The 24,496-nt window shown below is 43.2% G+C and overlaps 1 protein-coding gene across 1 annotated transcript in view; it reads right to left on the reverse strand.

Moving 5' to 3' along the window:
- Window positions 1-7,150, reverse strand: part of SMAD3 (SMAD family member 3) — an 80,222-nt gene extending 73,072 nt beyond the window's left edge. Inside the window, exon 1 of the mRNA XM_005435585.4 lies at window positions 6,464-7,150. Within this exon, the coding sequence (XP_005435642.1) occupies window positions 6,464-6,669 (206 nt within the window). The 5' untranslated portion in view covers window positions 6,670-7,150. The remainder of the gene's footprint in view (window positions 1-6,463) is intronic.
- Window positions 7,151-24,496: the final 17,346 nt, after the last annotated feature.

Raw genomic sequence — 24,496 nt, forward strand, 5'->3', positions numbered from 1 at the left:
GTTGTGCTAACAGTGACAAGTACAAGAGCCCAATTATTAACAACTTCCTTGTCTTTATGCTTGGACTCTAGTCGCATGTAACAAAACGTAATTAGCAAACATTTGCTAAGCTTGGTGGAGTCGGCCTACTAGAACTAGAGTGTCTGGACAAGAACCTCTGCCCTGTCTTTATTCCCCTAGCTCCTGTCTGCTCTCTTCACTGCCAATCAACACAATCAGCTTTGGACTGGAAAAAGCTTTTTACACAACACATCAAGGCAGACAAGGACAAAAGTTAATTAGGACTATTCATAAGCTTTACTGGAAGAGAGTGCGGCATCCCATCCCTGAAAATTTAATTGCACTCAATAGAGGAAAGCTAGAAATAATAATAATAATACAAAAAATAAAAAATGGAAAAAGATAATTTGGGAATAAAATCTGATTTCAATTTAATTCAAGCACTGTTTGGCCCTATTTATTGCAAGAAGTAGTTCATCCAGGATAACAGCATTACTGTGCATCTAACAGCATTAGAAGCTCCTAATAAATTAACAAGTGAAAATTAATAGCTGCTCAGTCCATTAAATCTTGTTAATTTTATTTTTGTTGCAATAATATAGCAATCACAAGTTTACATTATTAAACCAATATTTATTAGAAGAACTCATTTTAATTGGATCCCTGATGTGATAATCCTGTACAGTATGTATTTCTTGATTTCATCATTTTTTTGCATTTATTTCTCATTATATTTAAATGACTGCAATGTTCAGGGTCTTTTCCTAATACTATAAAAGTTAAGCAACCATTTTAAACATTTTATTTCACAAAGATTCAACACTTACTACACAATATAATGAGAATCTCATGAGTCCTTTCAGAAACTATTTTAAATATTTTAGTCTCTTGGGAAAGGGGAGAAGAAAAAATAAAGACAAGCTCTATGAATATTTGAAAACATCTCAACAAATGGTAAAATACATATTTTCCCCTTAGCCCATCAATGTTCTATACAAACACTGCTGTGTTGTCTTTCAAGTCAAGAGGAGTTTTACCACTGTTCTAATGCAAAATGTTAGCTGGCCCGCCCATCTCAGTAAAAAAGATAATTATATATATTGACAAAAGGTTTTGATTTGTATTGGCTGCTGACAGACAGATTACAAATTTGACAAGACATCTTACTAAGGGCTGGGTCTGCCGTGCTGATCCAGCAGCAGCTACTTTGAAGGAAGAGGCTGCAATGCTGGGCAATGCTTTCTCCCAACCTCCGTCCTTTCATCAGTTCCTTCATCTCTGCCAACATAACTGAATGCATAGTTGCTCCCTCACTGTTGTATCAGTATCATTATCTGAACAGTAGCTTTTTGTTGCTTAAAATGGCATAGTGTGGACTAAAAGTCAACTACACACGCTATTATCCAGGTGAATGTAAGAGGCAGTAACTCTGATGCAAGGGTGGGGAGAAGAATTTGGAGGGGCTGTGGGGAGGAGAAACCTCTGTGTCTGAAGAGGGTGGGGGCTGACCTTTGGGGAGATGGAAAGGGGGAAGATGAGAAAGGTACTGCCGGTCAGGTGGGACTGCAAGCAGAAAGGACACCTGATTGAAGGCCTACATATGCTAACTGTATTTTCACCTTTAGACTCGATCTGCAAAGTCATACAACCACAAAAGCTAGTTACAAAGAGGCTTGTAAAGCCATGCCTATCCTGCAGCTATCACCGCAACAGCTAAACTAGCTCATGTGGGTACAGCTAGCAGCACATTTGTGCCAGCACAAAGGTTAGGACAGGACTGCCCACAAAGCTAGGTCAGTACTGAGGTTAGCAGACACAGTTTTGTAGCAGTAAAATTGCTGGCAACGGGGAGCTAACAAGTATAATGGCCGCTAGACTGTTTGCACACAGGGATGGTACTGTAACCATCTCCAGTGCGCTACTGTTAGGTCAATTTAAAGTGCAGACACTCTTAAGCAAAGCTATGCAATATTAAAGCTCCTCACACACAGGGACAGGACAAACTGAAAACAAGGTAGTTTAAAAATGGCATTAAAAAATATACAACTATGTGCATGGACACACAAAACCATGATTGGCCCTTTGCTTAGTTCTGAAACAGATGGCCACCAGTCTCAAAAGAAGAATATAGTTCATGGTCTTGCAGACAGCCTCTGACACTTACTATATTTATGTTTTTCATATTTCCCTGGTATCAAGGCAATCCTAAGAACATGGTCAATTCTAGTGTGTGGTCAACTAGTAACACAACAAATGGTATGCTTACACCCAAGATGTTCCTGAAATCACTTATGTATTATCCCTGGTTTTCCCGACCAAAATGTAAATCATGTAAAGAACACCTTGTTCAGCTGCTTTTAAGAAGTGTATGTGCCATGTTTCCATTGCAGTTGGTACGTTCTGTCCTTATCAGATGAGTTCCAGAAGAAATAACACCCACTTCTCTTCAAAACTATTTTCTAAATTAAAAAAAACACCACTTAAAAGAAGGTGTTCCTTACATACAAGAATCCTGGCTCCCCTAAAACCACTGGCGATACAAAAAAAATAAATACAGTAGTAGGTTCAAAAGAGAAATATGCATATGCATATGAAAATATATTACAAAATGTCATGAGATTTATGTCTTAATATATGTAGTACCACTAAAGCTCTCGAAACAAAGCATTTACTATCTTATCCTGTATTGCACAGCTTTTAGAAATTACTAGGTGCTCATCAAACATTCCTGGCTTCTGCAGTTCGGACCCCTATATAGGTTAAGAGTTAAACACTCATCACAGTTCAGCCTAATGCAATTAATTTCTAGAGTAAAATGCCGACGGTTTGTGAGGTGCACAGTACGGCCTCTCTTCAGATCAGGAATGGTATTAGAAACTCACTGCTTTTATCCCAAGGATGAAGTCCATGGGGTTCTGCAGGTATGTAGTAATGTCAGCTGCAGACTTTGCTGCCATCAGATTCCATGCTTACCATGCTTTTTGGTCTCAGAAGTGAATAGAGCCATCAAAAATTAAAAAAAAACCTGATGGCAGCTGGAGTAGACCTAAGCTTGCTGTCACAGCAAAGCAGAGAGGCTGCAAACTCAGACACCTGGCTGTGCTGGGGTATGTGCTAATGGCACACTACCCTCAAGCTTGTCTGGAAAGTGGTAAAAATGCCCATCCTTAAAGATGGGTTTTCAAAATCAACATAGCTGCTACAAAGGATGTATCCTAATGGGCGAAAGAATGTGTGTTTTCAACTTCTATCTCTGAATACAGCATGAAAAACGGTCTTACTGCCATGCAGACTCAGCTTGCTACAACACACTTAGGTCAGCTCCTGACACTGAAGCTCACCAGCTTAGTGCTCAGAGGTTTAACGGCAGCTCCCTTCTGGAGCAGGACGGACTTTGGCAGCCATGCATCAGATGAGGGAGGGAGGAAGGTCCTCTGAACAAGCCATTCTGTTGAGCACTAGTAACTGTGGCACAAGAAACAATCATATGGTCTGAGACTGGTAGGTTTTTCAGGTGGAAATTACTTTCTGCTCCAGCAGAAAAAAAACAAGAAGTAAAAATCCTGCCAGCAGAGTGTTACACTGGAAGGTCTCTCCAGCCTTCTGTTGTCTGCCACAGGTCCTTCCAACAGAAAACCTGGGGCATGAGGTGTCTGTCACATATCTTACAAATGGCGAACTCAGAAAAGTAATACACGCTGAACAAGTATACAAGCAAATAAAACTATTCATTGTTTAATAATCCATCATGTGATAGAATGTAGTATGTATATTTCCAGTTCCAAGTAGATAAAAGTGACAGCAGGAATAAATTTGGTATTCTAATTCCTTAGCCCTACAACAAAAAAAATTTTTTCTTGTTCTTTCTAAAAACAATCCCACCTGATCACTACAGGAATTTGCTGTGTAGCCCTTATTCCCATGAGCAATGTTTCTGCAAAGCTCAAGCACTTTTACATCTGAAACTTGCTTCGTCTCATGGATACAACAGCTAATTTTGGACTTACCCTACTCCTGCTGGGCCAGAGTCATCACTGGCATAGCTCCACTGTAATTCAGTCTACTGATGCATTACAGACAATGCACAGCATGATCTAATCCTTAATGATGATTTTCCCCCCTTTTTCCCCCTCCCAACATACTTCACTAAAAAGTAAAATGATATAAGTAGAATTATTCAAAAAGAACAAACAAACTAACTAAAAACCACACTAAAATTGTCTTGATAACACTAATTTCAAGTGACATGATAATCAGATTCACAGATACATTAGGACAAACAGCATAGTCCTGAGAAGACACAGCTCTTAAAGTCACAAGGCCTGGTTATAGTTCCAGCTCTGCCACTTCTACACAAGCTGTTTCACATTTCCACACCATTCCCCAATCTCTGATATATAGATATTAACCTCTCAGTATACTGCTGCAGAAGGTCCAGCACAGACAACCTAACCACACTCATTTGGATCTCTGTAATATACATACTAAACAACAATAAAAGTACATATAAAGTGTCATGTTTAAAAACTTAGTACCAAGGCATAAGGAGCTACCATCAAAATATGCTGACACTTCGCCCACACCAAGGTTTAAGATCTGCAGGCTCCAAGCTCTGTGTCATAAATGAACATGAAATGTTTTAATTTTTGTACGGATTTTCTTTAAGTGAGCAAGGTCTAGGAGAAACAGAAACTCACTTCTGTATGGCAGGAACAGCCAGGGCAGTCTTTGGACATGATAATATTTATGACTTGTGATATCTGCTTGTGCTGTCACTTATTTCCAAGCTTTAAAGTTCTTTTTCTAAATTAAAGCACTGTTACTCCAGCCATCTCTTTGCTTCCTTTGAATTATAAAATATAAGAACCTTCCTCCCCTACCTAAACCACCCTGTTACTAGTAAAAGAAGTACCAAGAAGCTTCACACTCTGCTCCCTAACAGGTCAGCATCAGCTAGACACAATACCCAGATCCCATCAGCAGGGCTGCTCAAGCAAATTTTCTTCTTTTGAAATGGTTAAGTATTTCAGGGAAGCGGTTTAAATAAGGTATCATGTATGTGGAAAGCACACTGCTTACCACTTACCAAGAATTTTAAAATAAATGTTTTAAGGCATGTTTATCGGGTGGTAGCTCTACAGTTTTTGATTGCTGTTTCAAATAGGCAAAGCCAGAGTAACTAACAAAGGCTGAGGTGTCTATTTGTATTACTGGCCAAAATCTTTGCCACAGTCATTCAACCACCAAAAAGATAAGGAGACTTTATTTTTCCTTTAAAGAAACACAATAGTTGTTGGAAGAAAATTTTAGGAGTTCCAAATATCCACATTTCTACGCTACTTGCTTCACTTTTTCATCCAACAGATGCTGCTTTGTATTAGCTACTGCATATTAAATCATTCTGACAACCAAGAAAGCATACATTTGTTTGCGCAAGAGAGAAGCATGAATACACACACACAGAGATATCTTCTCACGCAGAAGCATACAATTATGGAGCATTCAAATATTTGGGATGAACTTTGGCCGTTGTTTTTAAAAAAAAAAGTATCCTCAAACAACAATCAGTAATAGAATCAGCAGTCATCTGGCTGAGCTCACAGAACTCAACAGATCTTCAGTAATAAAACACCACTTGTGGCCAGCTATCTGGAAGTTACTCAGAAAATTTTTCTTAGATGGGCCACTTACATACACGTCTTTTATGATTTATAATGGTCTTATGGTTCGATCTCAGAACGGAGGCTAAAAATAAAATCTACGTTAATTCAAAAACTGGGGGGAAAAATCAGTTATATTCACACTCACATGCTTTTTTTGCACTCCAAACAATCCCCTTCAGCTATGCCATTTGCATTCCCGATTTAAAAAGTAATTTGAAAACATATGCACAGCAGGGCTCTAAATCACCTCTTCACAGTAGTATCTGTCTAGCTAATATGGAAGAAACCAAGCAACCCAAACAAAACCATTTTCCTGACACATTAATCAAAAGAAAATCTTAATGTAGCAGTACTAGAGAACACGCTGAAAGTTTTGACAATGAGTGTCCACAGTAAGTATAACTGTAATCCAGAGCGTTTCCAACTTTTTTTTTTTTTTTTTTAATCTCGGCTGGAGACATATTTCTCCCCTACATTCCCCTCTTACTTTCTTTCTCTCTTACTAGACAGTAATCCAGATCTGTAGCCAGTTTGTTGGGGTTTGGGTTTTTTTAACTATATATAGAGCCAGGATAGAGCATGCAGGAGCGGACTAACACTGCACCGAAGTGCAGCGGGGCTGGAAAGCAAAACAAGTCCTCTAGCAGGCTGTGCCAGAGCACGCCGAGCCCCCGGGCAGGGGGCTGCTACCGAGGGGCCTCCGAGAACCCCGCGGCCGCCCCCTGCCGCGGGGGTAGGCGGGCGGGGGGCTGCTGTGCCCTTCGTTCTGTGTGCTCCCCGCCGCCGCGCACCCGCTCTACCTGGGGATGGTGATGCACTTGGTGTTGATGTTCTGCGTGGTGATCGCCTTCTCCAGCTCGTCCAGCTGCCCCGTCTTCTTCAGCTTCTTCACCAGGCTCTTCACCGCCTTCTCGCACCATTTCTCCTCCTGCCCGTTCTGCTCCCCCTTCTTCCAGCCCAGGAGCCGCTTGACGATGGGGGGAGTGAAAGGCAGGATGGAGGACATGCTGGCTCGCCCGGCAGGGCCCCGCCGCTGGCTCCGCGCTCGCCCCGCCGCCCCCCGCGCCGCTCCGCGCAGGCCCCGCCGCGCCGCGGGCAGCACAAAGCCCGGCCCCGGGCGGCGGTGGCCTGGCCTGGCCCGGCGCCGCGCTGCTCCGCCGGAGCCTCAGCGCCTCGGGCCCGCGGCACCAAACTTTGCCCGGAGTTCGCCGCCTCTCCCCAGCGGCGGCGGCGGCAGCTCCCTCCTCCCCCTCCTGCCCCGCTCTGTGTGCGCGGAGAGGCACCCACTCCAGCTCATTCCCAGTCTGTCTCTCATGCAAATTGCCTGCTGGCTGCCCCGGCCCGGCTTCCACCCCCTCCTTCCCTCCCAAACACGCTCACTCACGCCGCCGAGGGAGGGCGGGGAGGCGGCCGGCCCGCCGGGAACTCCGCTCCCCCTCCTCCCCGCCGCCGGCGGCCCCCGCGCTCCCGACAGAGGCCCCCGCTGCCCGGGCGGGACGGGGCGCTCGCTCGCTCTCTCCCTTTTCAATCTCCCTCCCTCCCTCCCTCCGCGCGGCCTTCCCGCCGCGAGCCCCCTCAGCGCAGGGCGGGAAGGTCCCCTCAGGGCCGCCGCGGCGGGAAGGCGCGTCCTCCCCCTGCGGCGCGGCTCTGCCCGCCCGCGCCTGGGCCCTCGCTCTCCCCGCAGCGCGGGGGGCTCGTCCTCCGCGGGGCCGGGGGCTCGCAGGGAGGGTTAGCGCGGGCGGGAGAGCCCAGAAGCAAGATAAAGAGCTGTGCCCAGGATACAGCCCAGCGAGGGGGAGGCCGCAAAAATAAACACGAGTGACAGAGTGCCCCTCGGCGAGGGGAAGGGACGGAGGGCCCTGGGGCAGGGTGGGGTGCATGCGGCCCTTGCCGCTGCCGTTTGCGCTGTGGAAAGGCGTGTTTCCACACGGAGACAGTTTAACTCGACCTGGTCAGCCCTACTCAGACCATCAGCAGCTTTTGTTTCAACCCCTTTAATTTACTATTCCATTCCCTCATCTTTCCACCCTGAGCACCAGGTAGGTACCCAAATAATTTTTGCCCTGTATCAGGCACAAGTAACACCCTGGAGATGTTTACTACCAGACCTGGTCAGAAATTCTCAGAATATTTTTGTCAGAGGACAGCAGTTTGTTCACATCTAGGTACTTTGTAGAGATGCTTCGTATTTGGCTGACTCAGGGTGGCATCCAGGTAAATTTCTAGTTTCTCACTTTCCATCACTGGACAGACTTGGCTGTCACACTTCTCGGCCTCTACCATTGCCCCCCCTCCACACTGACAAGGAGCCCAGGCCCTAAAAACCATGTAAATACAAGGCACAGCTCCTCAGGGCTCCACTTCTGTGATAAACTACTCTCAAATGGCAGCCTGGCACGCAGCCGGGGGCTGGGGCCACCTGCAGAGTCCCCAGGTGCCTCCACCGAGGCTAGTTCGAGTTTCTGAACTCTCAGCTGCTTCACAGCTCCTGACAGCAGCTGCCCAGGAACAAGGGCTGAACGTTTCAGGGGACCTGGCTCCCAAACTCTCAGGGTTTGAGCTGAGATATGCTTCCCAGTTTTCTCCATCCTATCAGAAGGGATGATGGTGAGCCCAAGTTTGGGAAGCCTCCGGGGCTGCTTGGCAGCTCCCAGACACGCAGGTTCTTGCCAACCCACATTCTCATATTCCAGGTTCCAGTGTAACCCAGTGAGGAGACTCCTCGAAAGCCGGCATCCAAAAACTTCCCATGCCTGCAGATTCGAAGCAGCCAGGCATACAGATTGCCTTGTGGCAAGTTAGGAACCTATGGGTTCAGACAGTGTCTGAGGCTCAGAGGCAACTGGCTTGGCTTTCACAGGGATTTAAAACAAACAGCATGTGTAATTCCAAATTGACAGTACCAAATTTTGAAATCTCAATATTGGATACAAATTAAATACTCCCTTCTCTTTACTTCCCCCCTCCCAGCATTCTTACATTATTCCCCAACATGCATTCCCTGAGTGTCTTGAATTTTGGAGGCTCACCACTGAAATTTTGGACTGTTGCCCTGACCCAGTTTTTGGCTCCCTCGGTTGAGATGCCTGAAGTAGAGAGATGTGGAACCTCTGTTGATGGTCCGAACATCATTTGAGGAAATAGTTCTTGAATATCTCTGAAACAATGCAAAAAAATTTTTGATACTAATTACACTGAAGTCAGGGTGCCTAAATTACTGACTCTTGCTAGTGGCATTGACTTGATGTATATTTGTGTTTTTCTGAAAAGGCCTAGTTCCTGGTAGCTGATCATTAGTTAAGAATCTGAACTTTCATTTAAAAACATTTTTTTTCACAACTTTAGGGAATAACCTGAATATGTGAACCAAGTGAAATAGAGATGGTGAAGTTAAACGCATTTTTAATGTAGAAATGACTACTTATTATAATTTTAAATGTGAAGTTGAAAGTAATTTTTTCTATTTTCCTAATTTTCCCAGCATATTTCACAATTAAAAGAAGCCCAGAAGAAAGCCAGAAGGATCTGTCTCAGACCTGGCAAATCAGTACTACATCAGGGTGACCTCCATGCAGATTTCTGTGGGGACCATACCCATTTCTTTCTAGCTGTTCTGGCTAGAAAATCGTGGGGACCGTTCCATACTTTTTTCATCCAGAAAGTTTGCAATAATACTCAAATCTCATCTCTACACTCAGAATTCATGCTCTGACCTCCATTCAGCAAGGCTTCCAGAATTTTCTGTACATATTAATGGGCTAATCTTCACTCTGTTACAGTCATATTGCAAGTGATCAGCTGGGTAAATTTGAATAAGGAGAAGGAGAGGAAGAGGTGAGTGTTTTGCTCACACTTGTACAGTGATTTAGTGGCAAAAGGTTGAGTAGAATTTGCTAAACACTAAACCAAACTGGGTCTCACTTGTTTACAATCTCATAAATGAGGTAGGCAGCAGATCTAAACTCTAGGCCACAGCAGCACTGAGAACATTACTAAAAACAAATAAACATTTGGTTTTGGGATGTAGAATAAGTTTTTAAGATTAGGGACATCACATTTTATGGAACAGCTTGTATGCCTGCTGGAGTTACCTGTCAGAATGAACTGTTCTATGAAAATATGACTTTATGAACCCCTAGACAGTAATCCTTTATTTCAGAGAGTTTTGGACACTCTCATAGTGGAAAAATTAACAGACAGGAAAAGACAGGACCATCCCAGTTTTGCATGGTCTGGATCCATTTGCTGGTTTACAAAATGCCTGACGTCTTGCAAGCCACCTCTAGGCAGAGTAAGTTTATTCATTTTGTTGTGATATTTTTTTTCTTTTCTTTTAAAAAATCATCATCTTTGTTTGTGTTTGTGGCATAGTACAGGTTCAGGGATTTCACTTACTGTAGGTTGCTCTTACTGAAAAATAAAGACATACATAGTCTGCAGCAACATGAGGAAACCATATACTTGGTTCATATACTTGAAGAAAAAAACCCATACCTTTTACAGCTATCTTGCATTTCTTAACCTTTTACTAATACACTAGCACCTTAACAATTACTAAAGAAATAATCTTTAAATACCTTGTTTATTAATAGGATCAATCAATGACTAGGAACAGAATTTAAACTTTACTTCCACAAAGAGAAAAATTGGGGTCTGATTCAGGAACAATATAAAATTAGCATGAGAAACAAGAAGGTGTTCACTGAAGCTCACACACACATGTGTGTGCCTTCATTAGAAATATTTTTAACAGCTTCAGAGACTGAAGAATAGCTTCTATGCTTCAGTCTATGTTCCTTTTATATCTTTCAAGTAGTGAGAAGGGAGCGAGGGATTTTCAGGCAGGCACGAAGCCGGTTCCATCAGCTCCCGCCGCTCTCCCTGACACCCCTTGTGCAGGGGCGTGCTGGAACAGGCGGGCTGGAGGAAGCGTGGCCAGAGCACACTGTTCTCTGGCTACGCTCAGCCAACAGGCGGTTCTTCAGGGAGCCTGGTGCCTGCTGAAACAGCTCCCAGGCTGTCTTAACATGCAATTGTGGCTAGTTTGAAAATCAGGGAGTGGTTGAGAACCAGCTTCTAACGTACAGCCCCCATCCCTCTTTCGCTCACTGACTGAAATATTAAGTATAATTTCCTGTGTGGTCATTACCCGTATGCTGAAGAGCATTTCACAATGGCACTGGCCGAGACAGCAGAGCAGCAGGTGGGCAACCTGTGAAGTTCACAGCAGACAGGGATTTACTAGAACAGCTAAAAGAGCTGTGACCTCCTCAATTCCATTTGTTCTGCATTACGCAAGTAGCAGCCCCACTGAAGGGTGAGATAGGCAGCAGTGAAAACGAGATAATTTTAAATTCGGTTATATTCATATGCTAACTTGTAAATAAGGGCTATGACATTTAACTCTGAATCTATGTCACGTATAATATGCATAAACAAGGGAAAGTGTGGGAGCTTTCCTTGGTTAAGGTAATATATATATATATATATATGTAGAACAGCATTTATATGCAAGCAAACCTATCTTAATCACTCAGAACAAACCTACAGGAAAATAACTTTTGGTGTGAGTCACGAAAAAAGCAAGGTCATTCTAAGTTAATGTCTTCAGAGTTAACTTCAACGCTGTGAAATACACAGTTCAGGCAAATACTTTCAGGGTACAGCAATTATTCTTCTCTACATATGAGAAAACATACAATAAAAAGTTGCTTTGTTGAAAATTCATGATACTTAATACCCACAAGCTGATTCACCTGCATGTTCCAAGAGGCTTGGTAGCATAAAAATCACATGACCACCTCTAACCAAGGGTTGAGTTAATCCTGTCTATGCCTGTGGCAGTACCTCTTGCCTAAGGAAAAAATATGAGGCAGCAGCATGTCCAGAGCGATCTTTGTTCTAACGTACTTTCCACATTTTTGGCAATCGTTTGTGTAGGCACTCCTGAACTGGAGTTGACCTCCCCGGAGAGCCACGGATAGGCCATTCCTGCACTCCAAGACCTCTCTGCTTCTGACAGGTTTACAAGTGGCCTTCACTAGACCCCCATGTCCCATCTGGAACACAGAACAGAGCTACTCTAAAGAAGAACTGAAATTGTCCAGTGAAAATATATTACCTATAAGATTCCCTTGTTATTTATTTTACAGACTGGACAGTACTTGGTGACCACCCAGGAAGAGAAAGAGCAGTGTTGTGGTTAGGGCAGGTGAGTGCTTTGCTGGGAAACTGGAATATTCCCCTCCCCATCACAATGATCCCGTGTGATATGAGGCAACTTTCAGCCAAAACGGTGCATATTTTTTATGTGCACCGCACTCTCAGGAGGTCTGGCTGCTCCCCTGGGGTCGTGTCTGCAGCAGGGTGCACACAGCTGCACGGGAAGCTGCTGAGAGCTTTGCTTCAATAAAGCGGGACGTCGTGGTGGTCAGGGTCCTGAAGGACCTCCTTAAAAACACACATCTAGCAGGGTTTTGCAAATGGCAATCTTAATTCTGGGTTTCCCTGGTCATTGAAGGCTTGGCTTTGAAATACCTTATTATATGATAACTCTTAACATGGTTTACATGTGTCCAGTAAGTGATGGGAGATGGCAGTCAATAGCACGGAGGGTAGTTCTTTGGTTTGTTCTTTTTGTTTCATGAGAGACAATAAAGCATCTTGCTGGGGACGCTATGGCACCTTCCCCTACACAGCTCTCGGAAGACAGGAGAAGTGCACACAGGGACACAAAAGCCTCCTGAGGCTGAGCCCTTAGTTGAACCACAATCGCTTGGATAAGGCACGATCTAATCTTTACAAATGCGTTAACAGCCTGAAATTAATATGCTTTCAATTAACCTGGAGATAAAACTGTCTACTAGTATAGCCATCCACGAGGCTGTGCAGATATCCTGACGGCACGGAGTGAAGTATTTTCAACACCCGGGTCTGGGAGGAGGCAGCACCTGCAAACGCTCAGCACTGCCTAGACTTTGCATACAAGTAGCCGCCGTCAGGCTGTTGTTCAATGTGGCTGCATGTGCACACACATACAAACACTTGCCTGTTCGAAGACTTGAAACCTGAAATATTTTATTTTTTTAAAGTATGCTATGTCATTCAAATAAGATCCAAATTCTCAGTTACAGGAATTTTCTCCTTACAAGACATTTCTCTCCTCTGGTTGCTAGAGTGACTGAGGTCCACGTAAAATTACGTGGATAGTCTCTTGTGGTCCAAAAAGCACCAGTAAAAAAGCTGCAGTCAGAAAAAAAGAAGGGAATAGGCCAGGCCCCAAAGCCCCAAACACAGGCTCGTTACAAGGTAACACAAAAACTCCAGCTCCCAGCCACAAGCATTTTATTTGAGATTCTTTTCCTATGTCCATATATGACTGTCTGTCCCTTCTGAATTCCTTGCTGTGTCTACACCCTTTGCCAGGGCACATCTGTTAAAAGTCTTCATTTTGGCTTTTGAAGTGGGCATTTTATATCCAGCTGAACTTTAGAAAGATCCTGAGCAAAGGCTTTTAACAAGTAAATATAAATATATTATTTTTATGAATAGGCCCCTGTTTTCACATGTTCCATTTGCAACGGCCTCTTGTCCACAACTGCTGGCATGTCAAACCCCCTACAGGAAGAATGCAGTTCTGGAGGAATACACTTTTCCTTGCTGTGCACAAGGGAGATTCTCAAAGAACATTTTAATGAAAAAAATCACCTGTAGTGCAGGGGGAAATCCCACAATTGTGCTGCAGTCTTGGGTAGCAGAAACGACCCTGGCCAATGCGCTAGAACTGACACACACACACACACACTCAGCACTATAGGGAGATCCTGATCCAGATTCGAACTGTGTGTCTCAGACACCGCCTGCTTGCTATAACATTTGTGCTGAGCCTGGGTAGAGCTTGAGGCTGCTTGTAACATACATCCATGCACAGACACATCACAGAACAAATGCTTTGGATCCCAGCCCTGCCTCACCAAAGTCAAGTAGGAGTTTACTAATTTCGATTACTGCAGAGTTGAGCCAGTAGTTTTTATGTGGTGGCTCCCTCTATATTAAAACCAAAATTTAAAGGCTGCTTACTCCTTCATTTTTGAGGTTTACTTAATTAAGACTTGCCATTACCCTCTTTTTTGTTTTAATTCTTTTAACCTGAAACGCAGTTGAGGCCCCACAAAGGGACTGTCATTCTCATCCATCAAAGAATCCTCTTTAAGGCAGCAGCAGCAAGGAGTGGCGTGGAATTATTTGCCCATGAATAATATGTTAATATTTATACATAGCTTGCTTAGATAAGAAAAACAACTTGAAGATTTATGGGAGAAGCTCTGTATGGCCATGCTTTGTGGAGCAACTTTTCAAGCTCCATGTAGTATCCCAAGTGTTGATTTTGCCTCCTGACAGTTTAATGTGTAACCCAAGAAAGTGCATTCTTCAGGGTAAAAAAAAAAAAAAATTACAAAGGAAAAAAAAATGTTAAACCACTACAATCTGCCTGCTCATCTTTTCTGCTGGGGATTTTGCTACATTTTGAAGAGAGCCCAGCCACATTAACATGGGGATCCTCAAACACAGCTCAACTGGAGAGTCTACAAGCTGTGCATGCACACACATACACCCCCCCCACCCCACCCCCCCAGGTTTGCTTTTTTCTCTAAGTCTTATTCTGTGTTCTTACTACTGCAAAAATGCAGCTTTGCTTTTTCATGAAGTTTTCATAAAGCTTGAGCCCTATTTAGGCCATAGGAATGGCACAGAAGGGGAAGCGAATCACAAAGAAACGCTCCTGCTCTGTGTGTGTGAGAGGAGGGATGTTTACTCGTTGTTTATTTATTCTGGGGGGAAATAAAGTGCTTTGTGTGAGGGCTCTTTGCTAGTGAGGCTGAAACACTCTCAGGGCCCTGCTAAAGCATTGCCAAGTCTGTCAGGAGAGAGGAAAGAAATCTGGGCAGACTGCCCTAAATTAAAACTGAACTCAAATCAAATTCAGTTTAAGCAGACAGTGTAGTACTTGCCATGAAGGCTAAAGGCAGACTTACCAACTCAAGCATTCAAAACTCCTGACTTAAGATCCTAGCATATCATCAAATGGGCTTGAAATTGTAGCAATTAAATTAAAATAATAATGTTGTTTCCTTTTTTCTGCATCTCAAAGGGTTCAGGTTTCCTACCTTGTCTTGGCCCACGTAGGAGGTGAAATGAAACAAAGGCTGAGGTTCTAATGCAATTACATGTTTCCAGGAGCTATGGGCTTTAAGAAACATCACCTGTGTGAGTCTTGCAGTGAACCTGTGAGGGGTAGAAACAGTGCAAAAGAAACCAGAGCTGAGGAGAAAATGCAATTAATTCTAAATTTACCTGAGATACTGAACAAATTAAGGAAACCTCAAACACTGCTTTACTGTAACATGTTGGGATCCTACACTATTTATTCTTTCTTTTAGTGTGAGCTAACCAGCATAATTTGGATCTGTATCAAGTTTTCAAACCAAAGCTCAAGGCTGCCTATGTAAGGCTTCTTGTTGTTTTTGATATGAGATTTTGGGAATTTATTTTATGAGCCTTTTTGTAATGTATCAAAGAGCTATATTTTCAATATTGATGGTCTTTTCCCCCCATGGAGTTGGAAGCAGAATTGAAAATCACATGCTTCAGCACTCAGAGAGTCCCTGTGAAGTTAATGGAAGCCAATTTAGGCACCTGGGTACAGTCTTGATAGAGATTTTCAAAAGCACATGTGACTTTTATGACCTTACTAGTATTTTTTGCCTTTAGAAACCTCTTCCGTAGCTTAACTTCAGATACCTTTTCATGAAAAGTCTGTCCTCTGTTTATTTATCAGCACTTACAGATGTCCTTTAGAGATCTACCTGTTTTAAAGTCACTGAAACAAATGCTGTGGGCAGTGGAGGGGGGAGTGAAAAATAAGAAGGCTAGAGATAATTTCAGTTACCTAGCATTTATTTGACTTAGTCACACAGAACTGGATCAGTGCAGCTGATATGGAACGATGATTAAACTAAACCCTGAATCTATATTCCCATGTGATCACCCTCATTATCTCTGCTATCAAGATTGATCTGACAAGTAACTTTTATTTAGAATCAGCCATAGTTCTTTTCCCCGCCTACCCTAAAGGCACCAGAGTTGTTTGCAGCTCCCCACTTAGAGAAAGTAAAATGTAATTTACGCCTACAGTGCAGAGAAGGAGCTGGGTAAAAGAGAACTGGCTTCTTTATTTTGGGGGGCCTGATCCAAAATCCATTACAGTCAAAAAAACAGGGTTTGTAAAGAGTCTGAAGATCCCTGGGTTAAAAAAGACAAAGTGCTGTAACTCAGTTATTAAATGCCCATTGATTCCTTGCTTTCTCATATACATTCACATTTAAAAATGCATATACATTTCAGTATCGTTTGTAGCGCTGCATAAATTATGGCCTAAGCTCAGAACACTTGACCTTTAGTCACGTAGACAAACTGCTGAAAATAAGAATATTTTTGTAACAAGAGGTACAGAAAATATTAGTAGCAATCACTTTAGGCAGAAATTTCACTATGCCATATCCTTACAGGATACTGAATGTACTGCTAGATAAAGCATATGTTTAGTAAATGGGCCCATATCTCTGCTCTAGTTTATAGGGAGTGACCTCCTGGCTGACCTTTATTTTAGTGAAGCTGCCTCAGTAAAAGAGAAGTGGTTAACTCATCTCCTGTACTATCACTCTTTCTGACCAGATGCAGTCATGACAAACCAGAGGTACAAAGGTTAACAGAACTGACTGTTTCCAGAGAGATGCACTATTCCTAAAAGAAAGGAAGCCAGGCTAGAAACTAAGTTTGCAATGAAAGGGTACAAAGATGGTTTTTTTCAACTCTGATTTCTGGTTTTGGTTTTGCTTGTGTTTTCTGGCTTGTTTTTTAAAAACTTAACCAAGCTTGCCAAGGTAGAGATTGAGGCACATTTGAAATTATCAGGTCATTTTTTATATCTTCTGCCAATTCTGAGAGTTACGAGTTTCCCTCAAAGATTATTGAGTTGTAACCCGAGGATCTCTTGGGTCTAGAGCCTGGCATCCTGGGGGAGGGTGGCTTTTACACGCTGCTCAGTTGTCAATAGTTCCCATTGGTTATTAAAACGGGTGCTGGGGAGCACAGAGGAGCAGGCTACAAGGGTGCTGTGAGCAGGGAAGAAGAAGAGGATCCAATCTCAGTGTCATTTCTTCATCATTGGTTTGTGCTTCTGTGGGAGGAGAATCCTGAAAAGGGCCATTGCTTTCTGGGGTTATGAGACTTGGTCACCTGAGTGACTGTGCTATGTAGCAATCTGTTTTGATATTCTGGGCCCTTTATTTAATGAAATATAGGTTTAATTTTATAAAATACCTCTGAGGCTAGAAGGGAAACCAAGAAAGCTGGAAAATAATTCTCTGATCAGCCACTCAAAGGCCTATGAAATCTATTATTCTGGCAGCAAATCTCCCCATGGGGCATGCAAACTCAATTCTCACTTTTGCACTGTCATGTTAAAACTTGCATCCATCATGCTCTTACAGCCTGCTCCATGCCTTGGCCGATTTTGGTGCTACCTGAGGTACGTGAAACAATGTTCTTTCTCCTGCTATTTGAACACAGAGAGGCCTCAAGTAAGGGGAGAAATTTGAAGGCAGCCACCCAGATGTTGCAGCTGCAATGTGGGAGACAGAGCCTTTTGTCTCTGCTGTCACTGAAGCTAGAGAACAATTTATCTGATTTGTGCATGGAGCGACATTATTTGTCTTTCCATTGCATGCAAACATTTCTCTTGCTTAAAACGTTACACTTAATGAAGCAGTTAGTCCTTAGAACTACAATGTTTTGTTTTTCTTCAATGTAATTAAATCTGGAGGAGACCAAGTCAACAATTTGCCAGTACAGAGGATTAAACTTCTTGTTGCTACTTGTATAGCTCAATAGATGATGTGCAGTGCTTTGCACAAATACACTAAGACCTAAATACCTTACCATCTATTCACCTATATCAGATATAACTCCCTTCTCAGCCTAAATAATTAATATATGTTGCCTGAGTCATTAACGCACCAGAACTGATGAACACTAGACAGTTAAGAGATAGGCTTAAGGAGTAGAAAGTTGATAGCAAACTGTCTCATTCTCATCCACCCAATCTCACCTCCTCAGAAAAAAAAAAAAAAAAAGGAAAAAAAGGACAAGAAGAGAAAAGGCAATCAGTTTTTCAAACTACACTGGAGTGAGAATGAAGGCATAAAGGCATTTGAGAGAGAAGAAATAGCATTATTAATAGACTGGAAAAGGTTAAATTTTGAAAAGAGGTAAGGGCAGGGCTGAGAGGCAGCTGAGTGCTGAGCTATGTGAAGAGTCAGAGGTGAGGAGAAAGGGAAGGACAAGGGAGGTCAGGGCCCAACCATGCAGGAGCAGTGGTGAGGCAGGGGACGGGATAAATGATGCTTTTCCCCACCCAGAGGACGGTGCAGGCCTTGGGCAGGAGTGGAGCAAAGAGTCACCATGGTGGAGAAGAAGACCAAAGTCAATAGAGTGACCTGGTAGCAGTGCTGGTGGAGCAGGCCTGGAGAAGCTTCTCAGGGGAAAAAAAAAAACAAAACCAAACCCAAACCCACAACAGAACAGTGTGTAGATACAGAGGAAAAGAGATGCTGAGTTTTTCCAGGGCTAGCATGCATAAAGGATCTTCACTGGACTGGGGAAAGGTAAAGATGGACTGACAGGAGAGTTGGAAAGTAGGGGTTCAACAAAAGAGCCGGACCAACCTCAAGGTCCTTGTACATAAACAGAAAGGTGGGTGGCAAGGGTGAAAAGATGGGTACACAGAAAGGCAAAGATGAAGCTAAGGAGGGGTTGGATTTCTTTGTCTTTAAGAGATTTTATAGCCAATGCTATGTTAATTCTGTGTAGTGCCAAGGACAATATAAACGGTAGAGAAAATCAGATCTGTAGAGGTCGAGGATGTAGAGAAACAGTTGATTGTGTATTTAACAGGAAGTCAGGGAGATCAAAGGGTTTTCAAAATGGTTTTGTTTTTAAATGATACCCTGGCTTTATTTTGTTTAGATTGAGCTGGGGGCCTCTCTGAAGAGGATAAAAGGAGAATAGAAATGTGTAACAAAAACATTTCCCCTCTCCTTAATAGTCAAGGGAAGTTGACATCCCCGTCAAGCAATAGCACTATTATATGTACCATTGCAAGAAAGGAAGCTATTTTATCCTTGGAAGGAAAGAGAAATGTTATCTTCCAGAAAAGAGGTGAAGTTCTGCAGAAATTCAGTGCTGTTAATAGACTGTTATGACAGTGTGCAATTTCATTTCCAGTGAACAATGCATGTCAAAGGCCTGAATGCTACAGCAGTTAACACAGATAAAATAGAAAACAAGTGCTGCAAAGCCTACACTCTCTGGTAACATATCCTTCCAAACATTTTTTTCATTTTAAGAGTTAAATTAGGTTTTTACTTTTAGCTATTTTCAGTTCACTGTGAAGGGATGGTTTCACATTAATGGAAGTGGCAATGTCTAGCCTGTAATGAATAAGATAGAATAATAACATTAGACTCTGGGAAGGGAACGCTCTAAAAGACCATCTGTAAAAGGGAACATCTCGTAATACTCCTGGAACTGGCCTTGGGCACAAATATAAGTCAGGACGTGTGCTTAAATCTGCCTTTGTTCATCAAAATACTGAAACATCTTTATATTATTTTTCCTGATTTAGAATGGATTTGAGTAAATAGTTAAACATATATCTTTTTTACAGGACTTTGAAGTTAATGTGCAGTCAATGCCGTGCTTCAGTTTCATGCTCCTAGTGTGTGGGCAGCATTATGAAGCTAAAATATTAATTTCCAGTTAAAACAGGAGATTAAAAATTAGAGGACAGAAGAGGAAGAGATGTGCCATGAGAGGCACATATGCTCTCCCTGCTTCAGAATGAGGAACAAACAAGAGGCCGTTTCCCATTTCTGCAGCCATGGCTGATGTCAGTATCAGAATCATAGCAGCCCCTCCAGTGTAACTACAGCTAAGGTGGTGCCAGCCTTTCCATTAGAAACCTTATAGACACCATTTAATACCTTGGCCATAAATACTTACTTCATGCTGAGACTTGGCATCAAAAATTATCAGTTCTTCAGCAGTTATGAAGACATTTCCCTTCTCCCGAGTCTTGAAAATTCCACAAGTACTTTAATGCAGAATATCTGTGATTTATAAAGTTTCCTTTTGGGTAAGTATTCCTGTCATTTCAAAACATCTTCGTATCTCTGAGTGAACTGTGACACCATCCTGTTCATCAGTGCAAGGGAAAGCTGACTGACTCTTCAGGTGAAATCTTCAGTGTACAGAACATGACATACAAATAGGTTATGGTAGGAATTATGGCCTCCCAGTTAGTTTCTAAATACACACATATTTGTTTTTTCCCTTTTGCTGTACCATGCAGCTGAGGACCTCTGATCTGTAAGCCCTGTGTGCTCTCTTGGCATCATCTTTACTAACACAGGCCCAGCTTTTTATCTCTCTGCTCAGGCTATCAGCTATGACCTGTATTTCCACCAATGCACCCAGTTTGTTCTTTTTCTGCTTACTGCTTATGGATGACTTTCCAGTTAATGTAACAGTTTTAGGGAGGTGGGAGGCACACACACCTTGATGTCTTTGCCTGCTGGCAGGGCTCTTCATCCCCAACCTCATCCAAATGCCACAACCGTTTGGCTACACAGCTGCCGAGGGCAGCGATCCTAGCAGGATGGGGGAATCGTGCTTGCAAGGCTCTGTCTCCCAGCTACAGAGAGGCGATGCCTGGGTGGGAGCGATGTGGGTTACCCCTCCTCCCCTATGGTATGCAGTCCTGATGTGAGAGGAGAGAGGCTGTGAAACCCCATCTTCCCTTCTCTGGCCACAGCTGTGGTTGACTTGATGAGTTTTTGTTCCCTTTTTGGCATATGCTCCTACTTCAGCTTCACCCTAGCTGGTAGGGATAAAGCTCTGCTTGAGCTCTCCACTTTCATCCCATGGTGGCATGAAGAAGTGTTCAGAGGTGGTGAGTCAGGCAGCCCTTTCTCACCCACAGGCAGCTGCCTGTTGGGTTTGTGGTCTCCGCCGGCAAAACGCGAGGAACCTTCATTTCACTAACCTTAACACAAGGCTTACAGTGTTCTCCATTTCACTGAGGTTGCCCTCAGTCCGTCCTTTTGTTTTCAAACCCTTAAAGCCTCTTTAGTTTCGGGATTCCCCATTGTTTTTGACAGCAGGTGTTGCTGATCGCCTGGAGATCACCCACTTTCCTCCTCGAGGCAGGGTCCATGGATGCTTTAGATACAGCCTCAGATGCAGACAGCGCATCCAGACCTGGCAAGAGGGCAGAGCACGGGGCAGAGAGCCAGCAGGAGAATTTCCCTGCTGCAGGAAAGAGACAGCCTTGCCTCGTGAGTCAGGGCCACGCACCTGCAGAGCCAAGGCTGTGCTGAACAGCAGCTGTCCCTACCGAAAAGGGCATTTGCTCAAGACAAGTGCTCAGCACATATCTTATCTACCCCACAAATTGGCAAGTGTCAGCTCATTTAGACCATGCCACATATCAGCTGGAGGGAGGAGATGTGAAATATGGTGACACTGGAAATCCCACAGAAATGCTGAGAAAAACAAAGCTACCCTCAGAATACTTAACTTTTTTTTTTTTCCCCTCTCTGAATAAAGGAAATTTTTCTACTCTCAACAGACAGGGGAAGAAATTACATCGCCTGTAGTAATGCTGCCCTGAAGGAGGAACTAACCTGGTTCACTCTGGTGTAACAGAGAGCAAAAAGTTGCTGAGGTGTGGAGGGCTCACATGCTGCTCACGCTGGCTCTTCTGAAACAATATTCACCAAATCAGCACAGAAAAATGCCTGGCACCCAGTCACTAACCCAAGACAACATAGCCTAACAAGAATGTAGTCTTCAGCCTGACATTCCTTTGAAGATGTGCAGCATTCACTAATTCACGTGACTTGATTTTACTTGATTTTAAGCAATAAAAAAGTAGATAGGGCCCCTAAAGTACATAGCTGTATATGCACGACACCTCTTAGAGGCTCTGAAGCAGTGATCCTTGCTGCTTGCTGCTGTCTTACTCCCTTCTCCCCATTCTCTCTGGCAAGTGGCTGCCGGGGTGGAATTTCCCCAGTGACTACACAGGCAGTTGGCAGCTGTGCTTATGCCCGGGGCTCCCTGCACGCCTGGGAGATCCTGCAGGCGTGCGGCAAGCCTGGTGCTTTTGGAAAGCGTTAGACCTACCATGTGCACGATGCTTGGGCAGAGCAAACATGTGCCTGGAGTTTCCAGACCTCCTGCTGAAAGGTCCGTGGCGGGGGATCCCCCACGATACCTTCCACCCTGACAACCCAGCCCTGAGGGACCCTGGCATGTTTATCTGGAGGGGCTTTACAGCTCTCAGGGTCCAGCTGTGATCTCCCAGGGACCAGGCAGGCTGAATGGGCCAGAATGTCATTGCAATGAGACCTGTGTGAAATTCAGGAAGGGCACATGAAGCCTGTGGTCTGGTTTGGGGTTTACGCCAGGCCAAGGGAGATGGCAATCTGGTACACTCAGTAGTTTATCATTTCTGAAACAACACCTTACTATATCAGTTCCCCCTCCTTTGTCATGAGAGAAAAACTCACAGTTTCCTAACTGAAAGTTCAGTCTAAACATAAATGCCACTGAAAGCCCAGTGAGACCTTTGGTTTTCTAGTTTCACTCTCCTGAGCTGTGGGGAAGATTATGCAACAGGAACACTGGGGTGAATCATCTTCTGGCATTGCAGTAAATTAGGAAATGTTTGCTGCGATGTTGTATTTGTGTAGATGATCTATTTGTGGTGTGTTCTTTTCTTTTCCAGCGGATCTTACTGTCTTCAGATATCAAGCAGTTGCCTGTTGCCCTTGTCTGAGCTAGGAAAAGGCTCATCAGTAGGTGCTATAGCTCGGCTTTGGGGAAGAAGGTAATGATGGCAGCTGTTGTAAGGAAATGATGCTAAAGAAATTCTGAATGTCCTTGCTCAGCATTTTTTCCCTGTGAAATTTTTTGCAAGTCTTTGAATCACTCACTTTGTTTCTCTACTGCAACTCTTGACAACATACTAACCCATTAGGCACCAAAGCACTAAGGGGGTCAAGGCGATTTTTCCTCAAATGTTTGTTCTTGAAGCACAAAGCTTGGCAAGATCACAGAGACTGTTCTAAGAGAGCCTAAGTATATCAGAGGAAGGACAAAAAGAATGTAAGAAGAATCATGAGTCAGACTCATCCCTCCTTCCTTGCAGCTTGTTTTGGTTTATGGTTCAAAAATAAATGTATACTTGTCTTGGAGCATGAGAATTCACAAGCTGAATCTTCCCTTTCCAAATTTAAGGACAGAAATCATTTTTGGAAGGAAACCGAAAGGTTAAGAGAAATATGAATATTGTGAGAGTCAAAGTAAAACCGTGAGAACTGGAAACACTACCAAGAACATTTACCAGACACTTGGTTAAGATATGTGATGCCATAAATAACCTCTACATAAAAATGTGAGCCTTAGTTGCAATTTCATTTCTACTTACTCCTTGTACCACTACATATTTTTAAAGTAAAGGATTAGAAGGTGGAAAGTCCTGCAAACATCTAAAACTAGACCAGAAATTCTGCAAATCAGCTCCCCTATTGTTAAAAGGTACAGTCCTGAGTTAGGACATTTCTGAGCTACACAATCTGTTATGCTTGATATAAACTTAAATTCCAGGCAAATAAAAAGGGGCATGAGCTTATTAGCTTGCTCTGTATAGCACTTCATGTTCATTTCTTCCAAACAAGAAAATATGAACTTATTTTGCCATGGAAATCAAATAAGGCATCAAAGTCCAATTTCCTAAAGACAGTATCTATCAGTTTCTTCGAAGCAGACATTTTTATGACTAGCTGTGTTAACAAATCCAAACTAAGTATCCAATCTGTCAAGGAGAAAAATAAGTTTAGAATGAAAGTAAGTATTGCTCGTTAAACTTTAATGGCAAGGCATTTAAAAGAAGAAAACCATCCATTATAATGCTGGTGGAATAGTGTGTTGTCAGATTCTCCAGAGAGGATTTTTATCATGATGTTTAAATATATTATATTAAGGGATGGTTGTTACTCTGTTCTCTAAACAGAAGACTTTTTAGAGGAAAAGTTTGTAAGCAATATATGGCCACTTGTGAAAATTTCCTTAACCATACAGCACTTAAAAAGAACTGCTGGACACTAATGCTACCTGTCCCAAAGCAGGTGCCATGGGGGAAGAGCTGTGCTGATGCAAAGCTGAACGAAGCAACATGTATTAACATCAAGAGAAGAGCACAGAATAGCCTTGAAAGGTTTATTCCATTTTTTTGGAACCTGCGGGATCAAGGATTTCTGTCATTAGCATCTGCCATTAGAAAAAAGAGTCATTGCTTTAGGCCTTGGTGATGAATTCAGGCCCATGCTGGTAAATCCTGAAGCTAGAGACCCTTTGCCTGCTTATCACGTGAATTTTGTGTCCTGATTGATCTCTGATTTACGCAGGTTCACACAGCCAAAGTTCATCGCTGGCTGTCTTGAACAGTAAGTAGGTCCCTATCAGAGTTTTAAGGAACCACCCCTCCCCTCCTGCACCTGAGGCTGGTTTCAGAAAGGGTCACCTGGATAAGCCAGATGGATCGTACTTTATTGGAACGCTCCCCTTGCCATGGCTCCATCCACCAGGTTAAAACTTCAGATATAATGTACCCTCTGCCCTGACTTCCATTGCATCTCATGGGTCCCTGA

The sequence above is a fragment of the Falco cherrug genome, chromosome 7 (genome assembly GCF_023634085.1).
Source record: "Falco cherrug isolate bFalChe1 chromosome 7, bFalChe1.pri, whole genome shotgun sequence".
In the NCBI taxonomy this organism is placed as follows: Eukaryota; Metazoa; Chordata; class Aves; order Falconiformes; family Falconidae; genus Falco; species Falco cherrug.